The sequence below is a fragment of the Malaclemys terrapin genome, chromosome 4 (assembly GCF_027887155.1).
Source record: "Malaclemys terrapin pileata isolate rMalTer1 chromosome 4, rMalTer1.hap1, whole genome shotgun sequence".
NCBI lineage: Eukaryota > Metazoa > Chordata > Testudines > Emydidae > Malaclemys > Malaclemys terrapin.
In genome coordinates, this window is record NC_071508.1 from 126,005,749 (window position 1) to 126,032,720 (window position 26,972).

General features: G+C 42.1%; 1 protein-coding gene, 2 long non-coding RNA genes and 1 other non-coding gene across 4 annotated transcripts; 1 reads left to right on the top strand and 3 right to left on the bottom strand.

The window, feature by feature from the left end:
* Nucleotides 1–8,325: 8,325 nt before the first annotated feature.
* On the bottom strand, nt 8,326–10,637 carry LOC128836325 (uncharacterized). Its single transcript, XR_008444762.1, has 2 exons — nt 10,182–10,637; nt 8,326–9,202 (listed from the first exon to the last, which is right to left on the bottom strand). It is a non-coding gene; the product is annotated as an uncharacterized LOC128836325 (long non-coding RNA).
* Nucleotides 9,500–9,769, bottom strand: LOC128837525 (small Cajal body-specific RNA 13). The gene has a single exon (XR_008444963.1). It is a non-coding gene; the product is annotated as a small Cajal body-specific RNA 13 (non-coding RNA).
* Nucleotides 10,638–11,056: 419 nt separating the features above from the next.
* On the top strand, nt 11,057–18,449 carry GLRX5 (glutaredoxin 5). Its single transcript, XM_054027946.1, has 2 exons — nt 11,057–11,433; nt 17,658–18,449. The coding sequence occupies exons 1-2, from the start codon at nt 11,124–11,126 to the stop codon at nt 17,834–17,836; spliced, it is 489 nt and encodes a 162-aa protein (XP_053883921.1). The 5' UTR covers nt 11,057–11,123; the 3' UTR covers nt 17,837–18,449.
* On the bottom strand, nt 18,213–25,883 carry LOC128837094 (uncharacterized). Its single transcript, XR_008444888.1, has 2 exons — nt 25,816–25,883; nt 18,213–18,943 (listed from the first exon to the last, which is right to left on the bottom strand). It is a non-coding gene; the product is annotated as an uncharacterized LOC128837094 (long non-coding RNA).
* Nucleotides 25,884–26,972: the final 1,089 nt, after the last annotated feature.

The window sequence follows — 26,972 nt, forward strand, 5'->3', positions numbered from 1 at the left end:
GGAAAAAATGTACTAAATCGGGGTAAGCAACCTATGGCACGTGTGCCGAAGGCGGCAGGCGAGCTGATTTTCAGTGGCACTCACACTGGCCACCGGTCCAGGCGGCTCTGCATTTAATTTAATTTTAAATGAAGCTTCTTAAACATTTTAAAAACCTTACTTACTTTTCATACAACAATAGTTTAGTTATATATTATAGATTTAGAGAAAGAGACCTTCTAAAAACATTAAAATGTATTACTGGTACGTGAAACCTTAAATTAATGTGAATAAATGAAGACTCGGCACACCACTTCTGAAAGGTTGTTGATCCCTGTACTAAATCATTCTCTGAATAAATACACAACTCTTTACTATAACCCATGAAACTGTGAATATTGTCAATAATAGCTTTTTAAAGATAACACTTTTGCAGGGGTGGGGGTTGTTCCCCAAGTTTTACTATTTATTACCATAAGTTCAATGCAAAATATGATTTATGCACATACAAACAGTCACTTAAAGCGCTTCTCTGGGAAGATTTATCCTTCTCAGTCTCCGTGGAATAGTACCCAACCTGTATGTAGCACACACCAGCTCCTTGAAGTTGAAAAACAAGGAATAGTCTCACAGTCTCCTTCAAATTCCCTTGAATTTTTGGAACAGTCTGCAGTTTGCACAGCCTGCAGCATTTCTAGTCCTCTTCTCCAGTAGGGTGAGGAGCCGCCAATCTAATCCAACAAAACTGGCAAAATCCCTGAAACACAGTCCTTACAGCAGACACTTGTAGTCTTCATGCTGCTTCACCCCCAATGTGGCTTCCACTCCTACTATTTATAAACTTCTCTCCCTTCCCTTGAGTTCCCATTGGTTGCTCTTTCGGAGTTACTGTGCGTGTAACTTGCCAGGTTGCTTGCCCACAATGGGAATCACCCAAATAGCTTCAAACAGTTAATGAGCACCCTTAGTAACTGCCACCTCCAATTTCTGGATGGTCGGGACCATCCAGCAGAGTCACCGTATCTAGCTCCAGCAAGTCTGCAGGCACACAGGATGCTATCCATGTAGGGACTTATGTGTTGCATCACAGCTCTTAACCTTTAGGCATCTAGAAAATCACAGGAACAACACTGCAATCCCCAAAGCCATGTTAGTTGCCAAGGCTCCCTATACAATGAATGGGGAGAGAGAAGCCAGCACCCTAGGCTGGAAGCTGCCTATGCTACCCAAAGGGAGATGCTGATGACAGGGGTGTGTGCTAAGCCTTGCCCCTCTCTCAGAGATAGATGCTTAAGTCTGGCCTGCAGGGAGGCATCTATCTCTGTTAGTGATCCACAATTAGGAATCCCTCTCCTGGAGACAGGCAGCTTGGGCACCTAAGGCATTTCTTGTGGGACTCTATTAGACACCTGCCTTGTTCCGCACAAACTGTCTGGAGGCAGAGATGGTGTCACCCACTTTATGACATTTAGCCCAGAAGTTAGCACACTTGCCTGGGATTTGGGACATCCAGGTTCAATTCCCCCTTCTTCCAGCATGGGAGAAAGGATGTAAACCACTGGACTACAGAGTCATTCTCACACATTCCCTCTCATTAGCCCAATGACAATTTAAGTATTTATTCACAGTGGAACATGTGGACAAACACCTATGATCCCCTGGTTTGTGACTTGCTCTGGGGTTTAGGCAGGAGACAGGCATCCAGACATGTAAAGGGAGGCAGCAGTGCACGTACTCAGAGGCAGAAACAAAGGCACTTAAGGAACTTTTACTCTGAAAATGTAGGCACCACCAAGTAACGTTAGCTATGCACCAGGAGATTTATCAGGACTTTTGTGAATTGCAGTGGAGCCAAAACTGGGATTTAGGTGCCTAAGTACTTTGTGGCTCTGAGCCAGAGTCCCTCAAAACAAAACTGAGAACTGTGTATCCTCCCCACTTTTCTCCCTTATTTACACCAATAAATGTTGCAGTGGAAACATGTGGATTACAGTTGCAAACTGAACAGAAACAATGCCACTGAGAAAAGATGTTCTCTTTATGTCACAGTCTGCAAGTTGAAATGACAGCCTATTTGTACTATTTGGGGGAAAATGCTATAAAAAGTATAAGCAGCCATAAGTAATAAGGAGCAAGAAAACTTGAATTCTCGTCACCAAAGAAAAGTTAAAAATTTGGTACAATAGAGATGACACCAGGGTAAAAAAAATTAACAAGGGTCCCTCACCATGAAGTTTGTGGGGGGAAAGGAAAAAAATACCCAGCTTGATCAAGCCTGATCAATTCAAGTGTAGTTTGTTTGTATGCCAATAAAGAAACCTCAGTGATGAGGCTGGAGTTGAACTGATTGCTTGGATTTCAGAGAACTGGATAAAGCATTCTCCCAGAACTGGATGAGGTGTTCTGGATAAGCTGAGTTTGATAGAATCCCAACCCATAGAAATCATTTATATTCAGTTCTGAGCATAAACAACATATAGGAAAGTTTATTTTACAGAAATAAAGAAAATAATCCTGGCATTTGCTCTTATTAAGTTCAGTGGCAACCAACCGCGCTCCCCTCTCCAATTTCTTTATTCACAATGCACAGTGATAAATGAAATGTTGCTATCTTGATCTTCCTGACACGCAACTGCCCAGAATCCTCCCTTCCCCCTCCACCTATACTACTCACTCAGCTTTCAAGCATTCAGACTTTAGATAGTAGAGTTTATTGTTATTTGTATGCAGTCTTTCAGCTAGCGGGAAACAGGTGCAAGGCCAAAGGGCTCTTGCTGGCTCATGTTTAAAGGCTGCAGTTCCTGAAACAAACCTTTATTTCCACTTTCCCACTTTGGCACGTGCCTTAACCCTTCCACTGCTGCAGCTCTACGCTAGAGTGGAATGTGGTAATGTTCGCTTGGCTCATCCGTGCCTCCATGTGAAGAACCTGATACATCTGGCAGCTGCATAAAATATGTACTTTTCTTCACCTGCCTACCATGTCTGGCAACAATCAAAAAGCTAAAACCAAAGCAAATATGTGCTGAGGCCCAGACAGCTAATGGTTTAGAAAGGAGTCCTGGCAAATAAATAACATCAAAGGCCATTTGCTTTACCGCACTTACAAAGAACAAGTCCATTGTCAAGGGGAAAGGGGTAGTTATTTCATAATCCAAAGCCATTTCCAAGACTTTGTATACCGGGATGAAATTAACATTTGGTTGTGAGGTTAAACAGATGCTCCAATCACTCACAGGCCCAAGAGACATTTGTAAACATGATGCAATTGAGTGAAGTTGACCTTCTTGATTCAGGTACTGAATGCTGCAAGATGCAAAGTACTTCCAGGGAGGTGTTCAGCACCTTCAACTCCCATTGACTTCAATAAGAGTAGGAGGTGTTCAAAACCTTGCAGGAAGTGCTCAGTATCATGCAGCATAAAGCCCTAGCTCCATTATGATGAAACTACGTAAGTGCTTACTGTTTAGCTTATATCTGAGCTAGTCATTGAACAACCAAATATTTTTATGTGGATGTATAGCAGGTGCATACCTCATTTGTTTGCAGAAAGGGAGCGAATTACTCTAAAGGGATATTGTCAGCATAAAACCACACATTTTGGTGTGAAAACTCTACTCACTGATAGTGCTGCAAGTTAACACCTGAGATCACTATAAGTGAAAGAGATTGGAGAAAAAAGTTTCTCATTTGCCCCAGTTTGTTTACTTTGTGCATTTGACAGCACTTCGTAAAGAGTCGATTTTAGTGAGTCCTCAGAATGCTCAGTTAAATCAGATTCCCAGTTTTTATGGATTTTTCCATGCAAAATGGGAGAGAAAGACATTTTAAAATATAAGAAAATAATTGTAAAGCCATAAAATTCAGCAGAGAGGGCCCTTAAATGTTCATTTAAAAAAAGAGTTAAGTTTATGGTGTCCCTTTAGGATAACTAATTTTTAGTCCTCACCACGGATATTCTGACTCTATTCTTTGAATTCTTATCACTTGTGTTGCAAATGTCAGGATGCCTAAGTAGCCATACCCTCCAGGGCATAATTACAAATGGTGACCCATACGGGGATTAGAACTGCTAAGAACCTTGGAAGATTAGGATAAGTTTCTGATGTATTACTTTCACTAATTGTGTGGCTCTTTATTCCCCTCTAGTGGCTAGCCCACACACAGAGGTTTACGAGTCTGCTACTGCCTTTGAGCTAAAGCAACTTGTCCTTTATCTCAAGTAGTATTTTGCTTAATTTCTAAAAATGATAATAAAACACCCAGCCACTGTTTAGGTTACCTTGACAATCTTTCTAAAATTTCCCCAAATAAACAGACCAATCAATCTCTCTAGATCAAATAAAACTCAGCAGGAAGCTGAATAGAAATTAATGTACCCCCATGCAATTCCCACAGTCCCCCTTCTTCTCCCCGCCACTCCCAAGTCCCCTTGCACTGCTACTCTCAGTTCCCCCTTTCCCAGTTCATCTGATTTGTCTCCTCCCATGCCCAATATTCCCCAGTCCCCATTCCTGAACTATTCATCCACTCAGTGCCTCCCAACCACCCCAAGCTCATTATCCCAATCTTTGCTCAGCCAGGAACAGTTCTCACCACAAACTGGTTCCACAGCAGGCCTTCCCCACCAGTTCCCAGCCCTCCACCCCTCGTTCCTCATCCAGTACTCCCCTCTGGTTCCCAGCCCATCCTGTTTCTCTTCCTGGCTCCCAGTCTCAATCTCCTTGCTCAGCCAGTACCAGTTTCCCTCTTTCCCCCTCACTAGCCTCCAGTCCCAGTCTCTTCCCCACAACAGTCTCCCACCTTGTCCCAATCTGCTCCCTCTGCCCTTGCAGGACCAACTCTTTTCCCCGCTGCATTTGAATCAGGCAGCTTCTTTCTCCACGTTGAAGGAATCCACAGGGGGAGGTACTGAGAACACAAGACAGACAGGCTCCCTGCTCTCAGTTCTGGTGCCTGGCTCTGAGCCCAGCACAGAAATTTCAGGGAAAGTCTTCCTCAGCCTGTAGCTGGGAGCATGCCCCGTGTAGAAGGAATCTTCGGCGATTTTTAGCTGTTAAACTCCAAGAAGTCTGTATTAAGCATGTACAAACTGCAATTTTTCAAAGGCTCAAACCTTCGCCAAATGTGAGTGAATTTTCATAGAGACAAAAAGAGGCACTTCCCTTGCCAAATTTCAAGTCCACATTCCAAAGCACAAGGGTATTACACCATCTCAAAGAAAAGGTCACCAGAATTTTTAACATGAGCAAAACAACATATTTGTCCCTAACCTCATTCTTGGAAATCCTTGGGATATTTTGTCTGAAACTGTCAAAAACAATTCAGCTTGAGGCAGATTGAAATTTTCCATGCCACCAGTCCAACTGGTTAAAAAGTTTAGTAAACTGAAAACAGGGTTTTATCATGGAAAGTGTTGGGCAACCTTAATAATAGGCAGCACTACTCACCCCACCTATAACATCAATATCATTTTGACAAATTCTAATTTGAGGCTCATTTGAAAATTTTCTAGTCTCCTGGTTCAGTGTCTCACCTTAACACCTCAATAAATACAGCTATATTACACATTGAGGTGAAGAGGTTGCAAGTTTATATTTTTACAGAAAGAACAGACACCTGACACGTAACAAGTCTTTTTACAGCAGCATCACCAACGATATTGTTAGACCATCAATAGATTGCATGTACTCTTTCACAGCTAAACTTTTTTAAGAGTGCCCAGATTCACTATGAGAACTACAGATTTGTAGGCAAAAGCAAGTGATGCAAATTGTGTAAGTGTGTTAACAAGACATCTTTCTTCTTGCCACCATATAAAACAAAAACAAAAAAACTCCCACCATTGTAGTACAAAGTGGCTCTGGTGACCTGTATGAAGAACTTGAGCAGTTCATGCAGTCACTGAATAGGTTTATACTACCAGACAATAACCTAAAGACAGAATAAAAATGACTTTATTGAAAAAAAATATTACAATTGTAAAAGATGTTTGAAAGCCTAAAAAATGTTTAAATTAGGGTAAAAATATGTATCAAAAGTTGAAGTCAGGAAATTCAAAGAAAGGGCTCTACAAATATCCCTAACTCCATCACCCCTCCATACCCTGCTACAGCATGTGCCACTCACATGACAACTTCACATCTATGCTAAGTATTACAAATAAATAGGAATGAAATAAAAATGAAAAAGCATCACTCTATTAATGTTTATACCTCTCTGGACAGTAGGTAAGATAATCTTTGAAATAGGCAAGATCACATGGCCCTCTCTGTTCAATAAAATGAGATGACCTGTGGCAAGTTTTGGTAAGGCAGATACATATTTTGTTATGTGTATGGGAAGTCTGAAACCATACAGGGGGGTGGGGGAGGGAGAAGATCTCTACTTTCTTAATCTTCATACAGGAAGGAATACAGGATAATTTAAAAATTTATAGCAGTTCAGCTGCCTTGATGTTGTGGCTCACAGTGGATCAAGTAGATAGATATTTAGTGTAGGTAGAGCTGTGAAAATGTGGTCTCTTGATTAGAGTGAAAAATGGGATAGGAAAGTGCTAAGTCATTGGTCTTGATAAGAGACAAGATTTTGGTGCAACTGGCTCACAAGGGAAAGATTAATCAAGAAGAGCATGTAATGGAATAGGTAGCTCTTACACTAGTATGGATTGCTCCTCAAGGGATGGGTTGGAAAGTGACTCATACTAGGAGCACAGAAAGAGGTATAGGGCATCTGTCTTAAGGAGAAATGGCTTGATTAGTTATCTGGTGGTGGTGGCCACTACCTTTCTCCTGCTAGTTTCAAATATGTTCAGTGAAAGGATTCTTCTGCTTTTCTGGCTTCCCTCCTTCTGGGGAGAAGTTAAGAGTTCACGGAAGGAGGAGGATCTGGAGAGCTTTAGGCTACGTGGATGGGGTGGTGGTGAAACTGTAGCTTTGGCACTTGTCACCCAACATATAACTGGAGAAATGCAAGGAAACATCACTATGAAAGCACAGATCTACTTGGAAGGAGTCCCACATTGAACCACTTGGTGAGCAATTATCCACCCAAGAGCATAGGATACAACACTGGAGTGTTTACCTCTTTAGAAGTAGCTTGGTCCAATGGGATTTTTGGACATACATCTTAAAGAATCATTGATGGGGAAGTACAGCCCAGTTTGCTAAAGTCATGGGCTGACTTGTCTTACCAGGTGTCTCCAGAGATTACACTGATGTGTTTGGAAGCAGAGCTTCCCAACAAGCTCTTCAAACTCTGATCCCCTACTCATTGGAAAGCAAGGGTCTGTGGGCTAGGAGCAATCATAGCTCAACTCCTCATTAGCTGCTTTCCTGCTCCATGATGATGGAGAAGTGGAACAGAGAGGCTATGCAGCTGGCCCCATTCAGGGAGCAAAGTTCTGCAAATTTGGGACTTGGAGGAAAGAAAGATCAGTCTCCCCCCCCCCCCCCCCCCTTCCTCCTTAAAAGGGAAGATTACACTTTTATATCACTGTTTGTACCACTAGAAGAAGAGAATCTGGCTCTAGGGCAAAGGCATGGGCAAGCCCCAAGGCCTTACAAGAGAGGTAGAGGCTCAGCCTGACTATCTCAGACTGGGAGAGCTCAAGATCCAGAAAAAGCCATTCCTTAGCTCAATGAGAAATTCCATATACAGGAGTAGTTGAAGGGAGGGGCTCTAACTCTAGCTTCCAATATAAAACTAATCACCATCTGGACTACACAGAGACTAGTAGCTCTCTAGATTAGCCAGCTACATGGTATAAGAGTTATCACCTACTGGTCTCATAGTAGGCAAGAGCTGGAGATTTCTATTTAGCATGGAGCACAAACACCAATCTGGCCCTAGAGATGTTTGCGTCTGCTGAATACCAGACTCAAAAATTCCATCCAACGTCTTCTGCAGAGACCACACAAGCACTCCAAATGTCCTTGTCCTTGCTTACACAGTAGTGCTCTGTGCTTTAGAAAGCAGAAAAATTACTGATATGCAGCATATTATACCTTGACACCATTTAGAGTCAGAATCTATGGATGGTTTAGTTACTCTGTTTCTTGTTCTTCAATACCAAACATTCAGAAGCCCCATAACCATACCTTCTGTTTGCTGGTTTTGGAACTCACGGTCTTCTTTGGTAACTAGCATGCTGCAATTCTTCTGTATGCCTCTCCTGAACTCCTCCCCAAAAGAAAACACCCCACTGTAATTTATTTTAGTAGGCCAGGTGTAGAAAGACATCTTGTTAAGAATGAATGCAAAGAAGCCTGTAAAAACCTTTTAATGCTCAGGAGAGTCTAAAAACAGGACTAGACAAAGAATTATAGGAAACATTTGATATTTAGATCATTTTTCACTATTTTTATTAGCATCGAGTTTAGAATTATCATTTATACCGTAGCAACACCTAGTAGCTTTAGCCAAATCATACTGTTATTGTGCTAGCACTATACATTTCTCATAAAAGCCAGTATAGGTCATTCTTATTTACATTTCAGGGAACATAATGGAAAACAGATAAGAGAAATAATTCCATTGATGGGTTCTAGATGCCACTCAAGCCACTTCAGTTTGTCACTCCAATACCAGAAGTTAATCAAAATGAAGTTTAAATGGAGTTTCCTAATCTCACTTGTGCTCTGGAATACAAGAATTGATGCTAGCCTTTAACTACTAGTGACAGTTGTGTGAGGAGTTGCAGAAAGCGTTTGTATTCTTTCAATAAAAAAGGAAATAGGCAAGTGAGTGACTACAGTTAATCTTAGCATATTTCACAAGTGTTTACTAATAGTCCTTTTATTTCTCCAGAGATTATGTATAGCTAGTTTTGTATCTCATGAAACCAACATGAGTTACACAAGGGTCAGTTGTGTGGTATTGACTAACGTATTATGTAGCATGAGCAATGTCAACAGTACAAGAACTATAGAGTAAGTATTTCACTGGAAGTATGCTACAAATCAAGTCAGAAACTACGTGCCCATTATAATAGGCAATCCAATTTAGATTACAAGAACAAAAAAAATTAGAGGGACTTGTATAAACTCTGCAACTTTGCTTAAATGTTACTGATTTTTGTCATATATTACATGTCTTCATAATGGGATGAGATTGGCTTCCCCAGCAGGAACATCTGCAACATTAGGGGTGCATAAGATGTCCTTAAAATTCCCACTGAAGCCACATTCAGATTTCTTCAGAGCAGGTGATTTGAATCACTAACCTGGCAAATAAATAGAAAGGTTTATTAATGAGTTTGAATTTTAGAAGATTACAATTGAATAAAAAATTACAACCAACAGCGATGACTAGTTATAGTGAAATGGTTAACAGACTTATTAGCAAGGATCTCTTTTGCCATTAATTGGTATCTATTTTATGGAATAGACACATGCATAGGAGAATACAGTTTATACTACACAGACAAACGATCTTGTTTGGTTTCAAATTTATTCAGGGTTCCTGCACATAAATCCAAATATACATTTTGTAAGGACAGGTTTGAAGGAACCAACTGAAAGTTTATAGCAGTTTTTAGTGTTCAGCAAAAATCGGTATTTGCTAAACAATATCAGACTGCAAAGTTACTCTTACTGTTGGTAGATGGATAATGACATGGAATAAGTCATTATCTCCGTGGCAACAGAATTAGGATTGTTGGAGGAATATTGCACATGGTTCTGCTATTACTCTTACAGGCATGCCTCGGCTTCCTCAGACAGATGCTCTCTCTGCAAGCCTGGTAAGCCCCGAGTACAAACAACCCAGGGCAGCTCCAAGACCACAGACATGTCATACGAAACTCAGAAAATCCTGGGCAAAGTTTTCAAGAGTGACGTAAAGACGATGGAGCCAACAGTCAATAGAATCTAGGCACCTAAGTGCCCACATCATTTATAAAAGCAGGGACTTAAACACCTAAATCACTTCAGTGACTTTAAAATTTTACTCTAAGATTCAGCTTTTAACTACTAGAGAAAGAGGCACTGTGTAGGGTGACCAAATAGCAAATGTGAAAAATCAGGATGGGGATAATAGGAGCCTATACAAGAAAAAGACCCAAAAATCAGAACTGTCCCTATAAAAACGGGACATCTGGTCACCCTAGCACCGTGCATCCCTTCACCAGGCACCAACCAGGTTACCACGCCTCCCCCCACCCAGCCTTGAATACCACCCTCTCCTACAGAAGCCCTGCTCACAGGTATCGGCTAGGTCTTGATAGCGACCAGCGGGAAGGTGGTTAGAAGCTCTTCCCGCCCCGCTTTGCTCCGTCACACACCACAGCGGCAGACGGAGCGTAGTCTCAACGAAGCCGGCCCCGCTGGCTCTGCCGGAGGGTCTCTAGGGCCCTCGGGGAAGCGCGATGTTACCGAGCCTGATGGGACACCCGGCCTCGTGGCAGCCGGACACGCCTGGGAGACAGTGACCAACCCGCTTCCCCACTAGGGCTCGGCCGCCATGCGCGGCGCGGCCCGCCCAGACCTGCTCGCTAGAGCCACAGGCACCCGAGCGTCCCGCGGGGCGAACCGACCCCGGACAGGGCGCGGCACCGCCCAGCGAGGCTCTAAGCCCAGAGAAGCCGCTCGGGGATCGCGGTCAGCGCCGGCGGCCGCAACCAGATTCCTCCACCCCCGCCGCAGACACCGCGAGCCGCACCACGCTGTACCTCCGAGATGCTCCGCCACACCGGAAGCGGAAACAGCTAAAGGTTATCCGCGCCGCCGCCGCCACCTCCTTTCTGTAGCAGCACCCTGACTAGCCTCGCCCCACGCGGCTAGTGCAGCCAATAGTAACGCAGAAGGGGCCAGATTAATAATTCAGTGGGAGGGCCCATCCGGATGTGCGGCGTATTATTGGTTGCCCGGGTCGATTGACACATTTTTATATCCACTCAAGGCCTGCCATATGATCCCAGGCTCTGCCTATAGGGAGGAAGCGCCTTGAACTGGTGGATGGGCCCGAAAAAGTCTCTGATGCACTCTATTGGCAACGGATGTGGATTGACAGATATTTGTGCCTATCCGTGGGGGAGGCTATCCGTGACGTTTGCCGCTTCTACCAATGGGAGGAGGAACGGACTGGAGGTGGATCGGCGTGCCTATGTCTCTGGGTGTAAGAAGCTGCCGCTAGGCAAGGCAGCGATGAGCGGTTCTTTGTGCTGGCTGCGCGCGGCCTCGCTGCTGCGTGGTGCCCCGCTGCGATGGGGCGCGCGGCCCCTCAGCCAGGCCGCGGCCGGGGACGGCTCGTCCCCTGGCGGCGGTGAGGGTGGCGGAGGCTCGCGGGAGTCGGTAGAGCGGCTGGTGCGGGCGCACCCCGTGGTCGTGTTCATGAAGGGCAACCCGGCCCAGCCTCTGTGCGGCTTCAGCAACGCCGTGGTGCAGATCCTGCGCCTGCACGGGGTGCAGGACTTCCAGGCGTACGACGTGCTGCAGGACCCCGACCTCCGGCAAGGTTAGCGCCCGGTTAGCCTTAGGAGGCCGTGGGAAGCCAGACAGCCCCCCCCCCCCCCACACACACACGCGCTGGAGGGGGCGGTGGAGGGAAGACAGAAACCTTCCACGTACACACCCAGAAGGGGACCCGGTAGGGGTAGGCAACCTATGGCACTCGTGGCACGCGAGCTGATTTTTGTGGTACTCACACTGCCCGGGTCCTGGCCACCTGTCTGGGGGGTTCTGCATTTTAATTTAATTTTAAATGAAGCTTCATAAACATTTTAAAAACCTTATTTACTTTACATACAACAATAGTTTGGTTATCTATTATAGACTTACCGAAAGAGACCTTCTAAAAACGTTAAAATGTATTACCGTCACGCAAAACCTTAAATTAGAGTGAATAAATGAAGACTCAGCATAGCACTTCTGAAAGGTTGCTGACCCCTGTGGGGTTTGCTTTTCTCCAGGGGTGCACCAGCAGCTCTCACTGACTTTAATGGAGTTATAGGTGCTCACCAGTTCTGAAAAAACGGGTCTGAAGTGCTTGCTATGAGAGAGAAAGTCACAAGGGGATGTTATCCTCTTGTGAGCTGGCATCCCTCTTTGTCACTCCGCAATGGCCCGAGTTGTAGCCCATCTCGGGAGTAGCTCAGATTATCAATTGTAGAGGAAGGGTGATATTGGGACTTGGAGTATAGAGACCTGGGTTTTTTGTTCATGACTGCTGTAGATGTGTGGTTTTCTGCTGCAGTTATCAGTAGGGCCTAGGGAAGTTAAGTAACCAAATCCTATTGACTTTCAGAATCCTTTGAAAATCTATCTCCATGGCACATCTGTAAGGCAGAAGTAAAATTTATCTGCGTACTTCACTTAGGCAATGTAATCTTAATGTTTCTAAAACACTTGAACCTCTTCAGTTGGAATGTGCATAAAGCAGTATAGATATCCGCTCAGCTGTACATTGTATTGCCTGAAAGCATCGTCCTGGCATAACTTCATCCTACAGTGAAATTTTGTAGTCTCTGAAAGTCATCCCAGAACCCATTAACACTTTGGTTCACCATGTTTCAAATTGGGATGATCCCTGAGAGTCACAAGTGTGTTCACGGGTTAAAAGGTGAGGCCCACAGAGAGGACAAGCTGTGGCATGATTCTTTATCTTGGTCTGAGCAGCCAATCCATGTGGCTTGTTTTCTTTGCAGATTGCATAATTTTTCTTTTTTGAAAGAATGAGTCTCAATTCACCTAGACCCGTGCTCACTGTTACAGGTAATGGTGCCAGTACCATATATTAAGGGAAAATGGAGGCTATAAACAAATTCTGCCATTTACACACTTAAACTTGTTTATTATGGGCTTTTAAAAATACACTATGTTTCAGGTATTCTAGTTATGCCAGTAACAATGGAATACAAGAATATTTTGTCTATTGACTCAAAGCTATAAAATTTCTGAATAAGCTTCAGTAGGAAAATAATTTGTCAAAATCATCACCATCAGCTTGCTAGAATACTTTTATATGCTTGACTGGAGCAACAGAAAGCTGTGAAGGAATATGTTGGCTCAGACAAGATAGGCAAGGCTCATTATCTTCATCCTACTGAATTCAAATCTTAATTTGAGTTACATTACATTATGTGCTCTGTTCTGTTTATGCAAATTATTTGCAGTCCTCCAAACTCTGACAAACTTCCAGTGTGGTCTCTAGGTTTCGTGAAATTTGGGTCAGAGGTGGCACAGTTCAGAAGTTATGACTGAATGACATCTCCTTTTGGTTCTCAACTCTTTACAACTTGACAGTTGCTTTGCAGCTCTCCTGATCTTAAACAGCCATTGACACTTCATCACAATAGTTTTGGAAAATATTTTGTTTAGAGACCATTCTATTTTGGTTTGTATTTTCCTCCCCACCATTTGAGTATTATTATTAGGAATGGTAAGCATTTATACGGATAACAAAGATGGATGATAATACTTAGTCCTGCCTTGAGTGCAGGGGACTGGACTAAAGTCCTCCCAAGGTCCCTTCCAGTCCTATGATTCTATGGTAGTTATATGATAGTTATAGTAGTAAACCTGAAAAAAAAAATCAGCCTAAATGTTCACGTTTCAGAATCTGCTAATGGACAGAAATTTCCCCTGAGACTAGGTTATTCTATAAGTATATTTTATGGGGATTCTTGCATCTTCTATTAGAGCATTTGGTAGTGACTGCCGAGAGAGAGAGAGAATACCAAAAGTGAAGACTTTTTAAGCCACTAGTCTGATCCCTTATGTGGCATCTCCTTCCCTCTCTTGTCACTAGAATCTTATCCGCTCCTAAAACTTTTCATTTGAAAATCTTGGTTTCTGTTTTACAGCAGGTTGATATCTTAGAGAATTGGGATTTCAGTTGTTGGAAGTGAAGCAGAAGCCACAGATGAACTATGAAAATTGTGGGGGGGGGGAAGTACATAAGAAATAATCCTTCCCGTGCTTTAATTTTTGTGATATTTTTTGTGACTACCAGATTTCTAGCCACCCCCAGAATACAGTGGTTCTTGGACTGTCATCCTTGGAGATCTGGCTGTTCACATACTGCTTCTTGACCTTGTTGAGATGCTAAATTGCATTAAGAGGCCACTAAATGTGTTGTTATAACAATACTTTTTCTTATTGTAGTTGCCTCGGGAATGTTGTGAGGTTATCAGGAAAATTATTAATGGAATGTGAAATGGCCCAAAATACGATCTGTCTTAAGGTGTGATGGACACTGAAAAAGTCTGAGAACTCCTACCACAGTACATCAGTTTACAGTGTATCAGCATCGACTGCTCAGGACTTTCCCTTCTTTTGATAAAGTATAAAATATGCCTTCTCAGGCCCCAATAACATGCACAAGAAATATTCAGGGAACACTCTGCTATCCCAAGCAACCTAGAAGCTAGCTTATGTGAAAGCATTTGTGCCTGTTTTACTGGAACTCCATTTCTAGAAGGTTGCTAGTCTGATCACATGAAACTTCTTTCTGCTTGCTTCCCTTTCGGACATGCCTAGCTTAGTGCTAAGGTTTAATGGGGTTACTTGAGTATAGTGATTGTGAAGTGGGATATTTTTGCCTTGAAAGCAGACTTGCAGGTGTAGGGCATTGGCAATGCTTACTATGAACACTTTACAGCACATTTGTTTGTTTTTGGTAGGATAGGAATGTAATACTTTATATTTAGATCCATCAAGTGGATGATTTCTTTCTCTGCACCCCCATTTTCCCCTTTACTTCTTGCATTTGGGCCTCTGCCGTCTTCTTTTCATTTAGCTTTTAGTTGAAAGGGTTATATCTGGTCTTCATTGTTTTTTTTTTCAAATTGCTTGTCAGTTTCATGACTTAACTGTAGTGAGATGTCTTGGTTAAAGTAAAATATTAATACCAAAAGGTCTTTTACATTATATTCAAACGATCTTATTTTAGTTATTGGTAAACTTGAGATTTTAGGATCATGCTTTCTGGAAGTCTTTATTAAACTTCAAAAGATAAAAATGTTGTAGCTCTTTCCATTTCTGATGTAAAATGATTTGTTAATCTTACGATTTAATAGAATGAATTGGTAAGTAAAAAATAGCATGCAGCTGGGTTTCTTTCATGAACCTTGAACAGGTCAGTAGTTCATTGTGTAATGATCCACAGAGTGAGTTTATTTAAGCTCTGGGATTGGACCATAGGTATGCAGCATTGAAAACAATATTATGACATTTTATTTGTTTTCCCCTTTTGTAATAGGAGAAGTTGGTGCACTATACACGTAGGGGAGAATGTTGATACGTTCTTAATATTTACACTTAAGGACATGTTCAAGATTCATTTCTCAGGTAGTGTTCTCATTGTTTTCAGTGGGAGTTTTGCCCAAGGAAGGGAATAAATAGGGAATGCTGAAAGAAAACTGACAGTAGGGAGTAAGGAGGGACACCAGACTTTAGGGGATGGAACTGCAAATATGAGAGAGAGAAGAATTATTTTGTTAGACACTTTCATCTGTAGTGAAAATAAAACATATCCTAGGTAAAGGGGCTATTTATAGTTAAAATGGTACTTTAAAATGCTTTGCTGTGACTGTTTAAAATGTAAGCATATTAAAATGTTAGCCATAACAAATCTCACGATGCAGTTTCTAAAGAATTAGTGTTGATGGGATTGCTTTCTGTATCTGCGTTGTTGTCTGTGTAAACCATAATCTCTCACATGATTGCAACTCAAATATTTCCTTTTCAATATATATTTCAGTATGGAAGTGAGTAAGGAGAATTGGTTAATCTGATTAGAAATCAGAAAACAAAGCACTTATTGAGGTAGAAATTCGTTTATTATAGCAGCTAAATGAGTAAATGGTTTGGATAGATCATGTTCTTTCAGGTGGAGAAAACAGTCTAAGATTGTTTAGCTTGATACAGTATCATCTGGGAGGCACCTTTAACAGCCATTAGGAATTTTCCATAATGTACACTTTAGATAGCACTGTTCTATTGTCAAAGTCAAATTTGTAGTAATCATGAAACACAACAGGTCCTATAATTTTTAAAGAACTTTTAAGGCACAGATAAATCATAGAATTTAGGTGGAAAAGACTTAATTTGACTCCATTGTTTGACTGCAATTTGCAGAACATAGTCTCTTGCATATGGATATATCTGCTATTAAGTTGGTACCTTAATTTATTATTGCCGTTAAAGAATTGTGTTTTAGAAAATACATTTTTACATTTCTGTAAGATGGGAAAACTTAATCTCTCCATGTTGTGTACTACTTGGTCTTAATATTTTTCAGTCAATATTTTGTTACCCTGCACTGGGGGGGCACATCAGCTTAGAGCAGTGGTTTTCAAACTGGGGTACCTGAGTTCTTGTCAGGGAGTATTCAAGGGAAAATCCTGTAATGGCGGACAACGCATTTTATTTAGTAACACTTGGCAATCTAATCATTGGTATATTATGATCGTATCTCAGATGGGGGCGATACAATAGACTACGTTATTTGGAAAAGGGTACACAGCCTACAAAGTTTGAAAACCACAGACTTAGAGCATGGTCTGGGATCCTAATTAATGACTGACTAGAGATGAGCATGCAGTGATATGGTTCTTTGCACTTTAAAGTTAAGAAAGTGAACTGTTAGGTTTGCAGCGTTTGGTACGATATTAAAGTTACAAACTGCATGTATAAACTCTTTCAACATCTGTAATAATTCTTCCTTATCTTCCTGAGATCCTTTAACTACAACTAGCATCAACAAGTAATAATGCTTGGCATAAGGGTATTCTGTTGTGAACATTTTTGACGGGTCTTATTTAACCTTTTATGTATATAATTTAAAAAATTGTTTAGTCTACATGGCTTTTCATAAGGGTTAATTGTAGCAGACTACATATTTATTTCTTAACTTGTGATGCTAAGCACATTTTCATAGTGTGTCTTAGGTGCATGTTACATCTTGTGCCCCTCCCATGAATTTCAGCATCTGCCAGTAAAAGATAAAGCACTGAGAAATTCAAGGACTGTTAGAGGACAAGTTGTCTAGCAAATGAATTTGCAGTAGCAAATAGTGCTGTATAAAGGCAGTAAGAATGTATTCCCTACAAGGAGTTTTAATAATCCCACAGAGGATATTGTAATTAAATTCCCCATACAAACAGTACTGGACACTGATTTAAAGGGCTCCTGTTTCTTTAGTTGGCCAAATAAGTCACTTTAGTACAGTGGTTCATTTTATGGTAAAAATGAGAAAGTAAGGAATTTTTCAGTAATAGTGTGCTGTGACTTTTTTTTTATTTTTATTTTTATGTCTGATTTTTGTAAGCAAGTCATTTTTAAGTGAAGTGAAACTTGGGGGTACTCAAGACAAATCAGACTCCTGAAAGAGGTACAGTCGTTTGGAAAGGTTGAGAGCCACTGCTTTAGTAATCTTCTCTCATCCCCAGGAAGCAAGCATGATGCTTGCACAGCTCCTGTTTAAGAGTCACAGTTGGAATTGAACTCCAGTCTCAAATTTCTAGCTCTAGGTGGGAACCAAAACAAAAAAAAAGTTTAGTAGAATGTGGTTAATTCTGATGGCTCTTCTGCAATAAACAGGACCCACAGCCTCAAACAGAAGGAACGGAGAGTATTAAAATCTACATGCTGCTGAAGCAATGCCTCTTACTTTTAATGAATTCCAGTATAGTTGAAAACAATAGATTTAACCTTTTTTTAATTTATTTTCTGGTACAGGAATTAAAAACTACTCCAACTGGCCTACCATCCCTCAAGTATATCTTAACGGTGAATTTGTTGGTGGCTGTGACATACTCCTCCAGATGCATCAGAATGGAGACCTAGTGGAAGAGCTTAAGAAGTTAGGAATCCGCTCTGCACTTTTGGATGCAGAAAAAGACCAAGACAAAAAATAAAACAAGCAAGATATTTCATTTTAAAAGATGGGACTATAATAAACAAAACCTTTGACAATAACTTATTACCAGAAAAGCCTTATATGTTATCTCAAAGGAGGCATCTTTTTGAACTGACACTAACGTTTGTTTGTCAGTAAACAAATGGTAGCTCATGGTACAGGTTATTTGGTATTTTGGTTTAAGGATATTCTGTTGTGAAAATTTGATTATAACCATTGCACTGTAATTCAAATGTCTGTGGAGCTGAAGTAAACAAGCAGCCTACTTCTACGTGTGTCAATTCTTCTTGCCTGAGGCAGGAGTAAGTGAAAGATTGTAGAATATTATTTTTATGGCTCATCTGTGTATATCACTTGGCAAATGCTTTGATATATAAACCTATGTAGATAGTGTTTGTAGCTTTTTTGCTTCTCTTGAAAACACTATCAAATAACTGCTGTCATTCTGTGTGAACACTTGAAGATAGGACTTCTTGGGAACCTGTAAACTTGTGTATTTATGTTACCTGCAAATATGTTTCTAACAAATTGGAGGAAAACAGTCACATGAGTAATCTATGAAATACACCTTTATTCCTACAGCTATAAATAAATACATTAGTAAAAACAAATGATACATTGGTCATTATTGCTTTGTTTCTCAAACTGTAGGTTGTAACTACTGATGGCTTTTGGGAGACTACTGGGAGTTGTGACTAAAAGGTTTTAAAGTAATTTTCTATTGTACCTCTGCCAAAATTGGCCTCGGTTTCTACACTTTGTGAAATTTAAGTCTCTGTTATCAGTGCTCAGATGTGGAAGTTCTATAATTCTTCCTTATGGAGAGTGGAATAACTTGAAAACCATTAATATAATCTTATACTACTTGTCAGCAGCTACACTCTTTAGCTTTACGCTGACAAATATTCATTCCTATTTGAATGCTGTGCCACAGAGTGTTTTCAAATATGAAGTAAACAAATGAACTGTTTCTTCTAGGTACCAGTACAGAAGAGCAATGGAGGAGGTCTCCTGGGTAGATGGCAGAATTGTTTGCTGGATTGTCTCTGTTTTCTGTGAAGTGTCAAACACTGGTGTTTCTACAAATAAAGGTCATACAGTATATCTGAAAGAAAAAAAAAATAGCAAATTAAAGTTAGTAGTCCCTCAAGAACTACTGCTATTTAGTTTTATGAGTAAAAGCAGCGTTTGTCCATGGATTGAGCAAATGATCTGAAAAATAATTATCCTGTGATCGTATGATTGTCTACATTATTTTGATTTATCATAAAGTTTCTAATGAATTTGATTATTTTTGTTTTGAATATTATTATTATTATTATTATTGAGCATTCTTTCACTGTGTGATTAACAGAAAATGTGCTTTTTTTGAATTAAGAAAATTCTGAAGGGTGGGGAGAATTCAGGGCTATAACTTTGCAAATTAGGAATGAGCAAAATGAGAGGTCTGGAGTATAGGAGTCCATTTCAAATCTCTTCTGTCTAGGTGCTTCTTTGAGAGATAGTTCAAGTGCAGAAATCATGAAAGTTAGCGAATTCTTCAATGAATACTATTGTAAAATATAATAACCTGATTAAATATGTCTAATTCCATTAAGGAAGTAATGAGGATAGTATCAATATGAAATACAATATTTATATCACCTGCTTACAGTATAGTGTATTGTGAATTTTTAAATTATACTTTGGGCTAGGTACCTGTGGTGGCTTCTCTTACTAAGTAAACAAGTGATTATGATGTTAAATGTTCATAGTGGATATTTGAATCAGTTTTTTGAGTACACTAAAGCATGCCTATTTTCAGATGCTCTTTCAGATCCTCAGGTCTGTTCTTAATACCCTCAGGATGTAAAACTATAACACTCCTTGGTCAATATCTCTAAGTGGGTATGGAACTAAAAGTGAGATTTAAGATCGAGCAAGACAAATGTAGCAATGAGTATGTACTGTGTATAAACACCCTTAGTTTTGTCTCCATAGCATCCTCTTTGGTTATTTTATTACAGTACAAAATAAACTAGACTTAAGAGCAGCTATTTGCAAATGTCAGTCATGTATAATTATAGGCGGGTGAAGTCTCAGTTTGTGTACCACATTGTATTCATGAAGTGCACCCTGCTAATTTTAAACACTTGAACGTCAGTTCTGTGTACTTCAGTCTTAACTTCCTTACTCTAATATTATACATCCAAAAATAGCTTTGTGTACATAAAGCCTTTACAAACTATCTTGTTTTCAAAATGAAATACTCTTAAATTCTGTTTTTACTCCCTCCTTTTCCTTTGGGAGATGTAAGTAGTTTTCACCATCACATGCTAACATCTAACACCCAAGCTCACGATACTATTTTTCATTCATCCTCACTTTGCTCCTCAACTGTTGCCCAACCTAATTGTTTGAAAAATACTCCAGGTTACCTAACCTGCTGAGGAAAATATTCATTCATGGTAGGTTTTCAAATATTTATTCAAACAAATAAACCTCAGAGCAGCTCTATAACTCAAGTATATAATACCTCTGTCTTATTGCTAGAGTTTCTCTTTTCACGTTGATTAGAGGTGTTGATCTTACTGCTTACATAGTACGTGAGTATACCAGGGGAGGCCAAACTTACTGACCTCCGAGCTGCATACAACATTCTTCAGAAGCTCGAGAGGCGGGGCACCCCTGTTGGGGCACAGGGTTTCAGCCCTGTGGGAGGTCCCTGATGGGGCCTGGGGCTTCAGCCCTGCTCCTGTTGAAGCAGCGAGCCCTGGCAGGTGTTCCCCACAAGGCTGAAAACCTGAAACCCCACCCCTCCCTGCTGGAGAGAAACCCCTACCCCTCCACCCCGCTGCAAGGCAGAAGGTCCTAAGCTCTCTGCCCCACCCTCTCTCCCCCTCCCAATCTGGTAGGTGGAGAATGGAAGGGGAGGGGGGCTCAACGAGCCACACTGTAATTGTAAAAGAGTCGCATGTGGCTCATAATCCACAATTTGGCCACCCCGGAGTATACTGTTGCTGACAAACTTGAGCAGCACACTGGTTTTCTCTGACTCTTCCTTCTTCCATTCCATAGAATTTTAGCTTTTATTATTGAATGGCAACTTTCTATAGTATGTGATAGATTTTAAGCAGGCTTTACTGGATAATTCAGTCAGTTACCTGATCTGAGTGTGTTTGAGCAAGTTAGTGAATGAGTAAGAAGTCAGATGAATAAAATGAACAGGGTCAAGGTCACCGGTATATCTTGCTGCCAAAAGTGGGAATAGAAATTGAGAGTTTTAGATCTGTCACATATCCTCACCCCCTTCCAGCACTGTTCCTTTTAGTCCACAAGTGTGTCTATATGGTAAGACTGCAACACACTACTGCTGTAGTGCTAATGCAAGTGTTGTGGGAATGAGAGAATCTAGTCACAGCATTGTAGGGCACCTGACTTTAGCTGTACATATATGTTGACTAGCACTGGTCCCATTAAAGATCCATGGGGCCCCCACCATTTACTGCTCTCCAGTGTGAAAGCTGACCATTTATTGCATTTATGTCTCCCTTAGCTCCTCCAGTTCAGCAACTCTGGTCTACAAAGCTCAATTCTCTGTCTCTAAGGGGCATGCACTACATGCCCCCATATGCCACCTGCCCACAAGGCAGGTAATCATACATGCTGTCGTCCGTGCAAAAAAAACTGGATAGCCCCCACTCTGCTGCTGGACAGCCTGCATTATTTTTGGGAGGTGTGGGGGTTATGTTTGTTTCTTTGTGGGAGGGGTGGCTGTTTATTGGCCTAAGTTTAGATCTTGGGCTGATCAATGCTCTCCCTTCAGCATGTTTATTATGGAGAGCAAACACTGTGACTCAAGTTAAGATGAACTTAATAGATGTAGAAGGAGTGGCCTCGGGCCAAGGCTTCTGAGATAGAGGCTTATGTCTTTATCCTAGACCAGAGGTGGGCAAACTACGGCCTGCGGGCCACATGCGGCCCGCAGGACCGTCCTGCCCAGCCCCCGAGCTTTTGGTCTGGGAGGCTAGCCCCCGGCCCCTCCCCTGCTGTCTTCCCACCCCTGCAGCCTCAGCTCGCCCCATCGCCGGTGCAATGCTCTGGGCGGCACAGCTGCAGAGCCCGGCCTGACCCGGTGCTCTGTGCTGCGTGGTGGTGGCGGCTGTAGGGCTGCCAGCCACCGATGCTCCAGGCAGCGCGGTAAGGGGACACGGGGTGTGGGGGGTTGGATAGAGGGCAGGGGAGTTTGGGGGATGGTCAGGGGGCAGGGATGTGGATAGGAGTCAAGGGGGGGAACAGGGAGTTGAAGGGGGGCAGGGGTCCCGGGGGCGGGGTTGGATGGGACAGATACAATTTACAAACCCTGATGCTATACTGCCTTTTTTGCTGCATGCTCCGCTGAAGCCTGCTTTAAAATGCTCAAGCAAACGGGTTGCCTTGCAGGGTGGCTTAAAGGAACTCTAGTCCCTGAGAGCCTAGTGTCCAATTTTTATGTATGTCACTTACGTTATATGATCATCTAGCACTGCCATCTCTTAGATGGTCTTCATATTAGGGCTCTAGTTAACTGATATAACTTCTAAAGCATCTCTCCTTGCAGGGGTGGCTCTAGCTTTTTTGCCGCCCCAAGCACGGCAGGCAGGCTGCCTTCAGTGGCATGCCTGCAGGAGGTCCCCGGTCCCGCGGATTCAGCGGCATGCCTGCAGGAGGTCCGCCAGTCCCACGGCTTCAGTGTACCCGCCGCCGAATCCGCCGGACCGGCGGACCTCCTGCAGGCAAGCCGCCGAAGGCGGCCTGACTGCCACCCTCACAGGGACTGGCAGGGCGACCCCTGTGGCTTGCCGCCCCAGGCACGTGCTTGGAGCGCTGGTGCTTGGAGCTGCCGCTGTCTCCTTGGCATATCTGTTAGGGAAAACTCAAGACTTTTTGTACACATTAAATGGGACATAACTAAATTGAGTTTACTTCACTCCTTTCAGCTATTTTGGGGCAAGTGTGTGTGGAAACTCTTATTTCAGATTAAGGCATTTTTAAATTGACAAGTTAAATTGAAATAGGGCACTTTTAATATGAAATAAGAATGTTCACACAGAGACTTGCACCAAAATAAATATTTGAATTAAAAGATATTGTGGTTCTACTTTGTATGTTCTAGTTTATGTAGACATGTCCTTACTTCTAGGACAGGTTCTGGAGAAGCTGGTGAAAACCCTGGCAAAGATCCACTTCTCCAGTCTCTCATACTAAAGAAATCCAAAGCAAAATTATTTTCTCCCCTCCTGATTTGTTCCCATTCTGGATAAAGAGATTCTGAATCATAAACCTTACTCTGTCTTATAGCTTCTCAAAACAAACCCAGTCTAGTTCCATTGGAGCTAAGCGCATGCAGGGTAGACTGTAATTCCAGCAAAAGATCAATACCTTGGTAACTGGAGGTGGGGGAGAAGAAGAAAGCTACAATATTTTGCATGGCTGTGGGCTTAATTTATGGACTGGTGACCCATAGGTACATCTAACAATAAATTATTCATTTGTAAGTTTACTTCTCGATAATCAGAAATAAGAGGTGGTTACAGAGATTCCAAATCCACCAATGCAAAATTAGGCCCTCGTTCCTGTACTAATCTCTCAAGAAGGGATAGTACCTAATTCAATATGTTTTTAGTCTCAAAAGTGACCTAAATATTTCAGCAGCTCCTGGATCTGAAAGAAGTAAATAAATTCCACAGCCTGCCTTCCTTACAAATTGAGATCTGAAAATCTTTCCAGTAGGTAAGTTGATACTTTTCACATGTTACATAAACCTTTTCTTCAAAGCTTACAGGATTTTACCAAACAAATAATTAAACTTCACAAAATCTGTGTGAAGTAGGTCAGTATAATAATCACTTTGTGGAAGAACAAATTGAGGTACAGAGAGGTGATTTGCCAGCCATCACATTCTGAGTTATCAGCAGATCTGGGAACAGAATCTAGGTATCTATTCTCTGTTGTCTGTTCTAATCGCTAGACAACACTTGCTTTTATCCAGTAGAAAAGTTTCAGGATAAGTTGAAATATTTTTGTTTTAAAATTTTATCACCACATGAAAAAAATACAGATTTTAGACATTACATATCAACCAAAGACTACAGGCAGAATAGCAGCAAAGAGTCCTGTGGCACCTTATAGACTAACAAAGCTCATGCTCCAATACGTCTGTTAGTCTATAAGGTGCCACAGGACTCTTTGCTGCTTTTACAGATCCAGACTACCACGGCTACCCCTCTGATACTTGACTACAGGCAGAATGACATTCTGAAACCGAATATTTCTGTTCTCCATCAACCACCACTTGATTTGTTCAAAGCTAAGCCCTTTCCTCAAAATAGATTTATATTTTTTTAATAAAAGGGTGAGGTAGATAGTCTCTGAAACAGATGCTTTTGTTTATTATGGTTCAAGGGTCATCTGGGCTGCAAAGTTTGGATGCAGATTTGATTAGCCTCCGTTTGGGGTGATTGGTTCGGGCCCGTCTTGTATTACAATATTCAGCATCACCAATTAGGATTTATATAGTACTTTTCTTCTTCAACGAGCTTTACACATATTAACTAATACTCCTGACACTTCCGGAGAGCTAAGTAAGGTATTAGCCTTGTTTCAATATGGGGAAACTGAGGCAGATAGTTTGGGACTGCCAGAAAAGCCCCACTATTGTATTAGAGCAGAGATTAGAACTCAAGAATACCTGATTCCTAGAAACAGGCTTTGGATACTTTACAGAAATGCTGTCATTACAAACCAAAGCCAATTAGAAATGTATTGCTAGTGCTCTTATTGAGGCACGCGTTGAATAATGATTGACATGAACCAGCAGATGGTGCTGTGTAACTGAAAAAGAATAACTGATCTATTTGACACGAACAAACCGAAGGTTTTTTTAACAAGTCCTCAGCCTTGTATTTCAATAGAATAGCTTTCTTCAGGGTTCTCATTTTTTTTAAATAGGTCAGTACTAACCATTAAATATGTCCTAGAATGATATTAATTTGGTCTTTGGGCCAAATGATTCTGCATGCTCAATGAAAGCAACACTGGAAAGTGAAGGAGGAGAATAGCTTTCTTTGGGCTATGTGGAAAAAAGACATCTGGGATTAGGGAAATCTTCAAAGCTAATTGTCCTCCAGAACAACTGGATGAAAAATGCTGTATAGGAGCCATGGATTTTTCTTAAAGTGGCCTAATTCACCTCAGTGAGTTCAACAAACTAAGGAGATGAGCCTTAGATGAGTAACGATACTAGAGTCTCACTCTGAGGCTCTCTTTCTAGATGTGACAAGGACAGGAGTGTTGCATAGCACAGTGAGACATTAAATGGTCTCATCATTACGTAGCACACATCCTCGTTTGTGATATTTTTAAATCATGATCAGCATCCCCGTTTGGAAAGTAGGACAAGGAATACTAGCTCCCAAAGCTTATTCATTTCCCCCGTGACCTTTTAGGGGCCACAGAGATTCCTGCTCATTGTGCATCTGACCTGTGTTTCTGACTGGGATCTCTGATCTGAGTCAGTGTGATGAATATACACTCAGACTGTGAGCAGGAGTGAAAGTAACTTAAAGGACTTACCGGTACTCCAGAGTCCTGCAGAGGGGGTGTGGCCTCAACCGGAAGAGGCGTGGCCTCTACCAGAAAAGGTGGGGCCTTTAAATCCCGGGGCTTTTAAATCAGGATTTAAAGGGCTCGGGGATCCAGCTGAAGCTAGGAGCCCCGGGCCCTTTAAATCACCCCCAGAGCTACCAGCTGCAGAGGCGGCTGGGAGCCCTGGGTTTGGGCAGGGGTGAAAGTAATTTACATTTCTTACCCATATGGTCCAATCGGAAGCAATCCACCTCTCCTACCTACTTTATGGATGCCTCCCATTGCATGACATAGATATAGAAAATAAAGCTGCTACTACTAAAAATACTGTCTAATAAAACTTTAATATTGGAATAAGCCTGAAAAACTCACTGTCACATTTTTCTCCGTGTCTTCCCTCCTCCTCCAGCCAGGTTGCCGATGCTAGGCCGTGCTTTCCCCCTGCCTGGCACACAGCAGCGGCTGCAGGGGCTCCCCTCTAGCTTGCAGCAGGGGGCAGGGAGACTGGCTGAGAGGGAGAAGCAAGCCTACCCCCTGCATAAGAATAGTTTAAACTCAGCTGTTCCCTGCGCCGTTCAGCCCCCGGGGTTAGGAGCAGTTTCTGGCATCCTTGTTAATTTCACTCACAGTTGCTGGGAGGAGTCGGGGGAGGGTGTGTTTGACCACGGCAGGGGCAGTTGTTTTCTGCCCCCTGGATGAGGGGATCTCCAATACTACTATAATACAATAGTAGGGGCCGGTTGCTGGGGTCGCGGCAGTCGGCGGTAGGCTGTAGCTGCATTGTTTGTGACACATATTCATACACATACATACTGTATGTATTACTGTCCTGTGGGGAAGGTGCCAGTGCCCTGTGTTTCTAGGCTAACACCTCAGGAACTTCTGCTTAATGTGGGCTGCTTAATGGAGTCCGTCCTTCCCCAGGGGGCTGTTGGTCCAACTCCTACGCTGAAGAGCTATCTTTTTTGAGAGATCCATCCATACTGTACCTATACATTTAGAACATACCTGGATCAGAGTGGATTTAGATCTGTGAAGCAAGACAAGAAGATTTTGTTTTCCCAGGAAGACATTCATGTGGATGTTCCAAAGTTAGCTTTTGAGTGCCATACCCCCACATGGTGGGAGCCAGGGGGGCAAGGGACTGCGTTGCACCATGCCCACCAGTGCCCGCTTTCCCTAGATCCTCCCTATTTCCTAGCAAGTCAGATATTAAGGATTTTTTAATCTCCCTTCCAGGCACATAAAAGAGTGCAGGGGACACACCAGTGGGTGGCTAGTGGCAGGGGTGAATGAAGGACAACTGAAATAGCCTTCATGAAATATACAAGATATTTAGAGAAAGTTTTGTCAATTTCAGCCTCTGCACTCTGCAGGCAGGACAAAACAAAAAGAGATCTGAGATTGCGCCCTATGTTCTTATGCAGGCAGCTAGAGGGGAGAACCCCTGCTGAGCGGGGGGTGGGGAGGATTTAAGATGTGCAGCCAAATGCTTGTATTTGTTGTGTATATTAGTATTGGAGAGATCC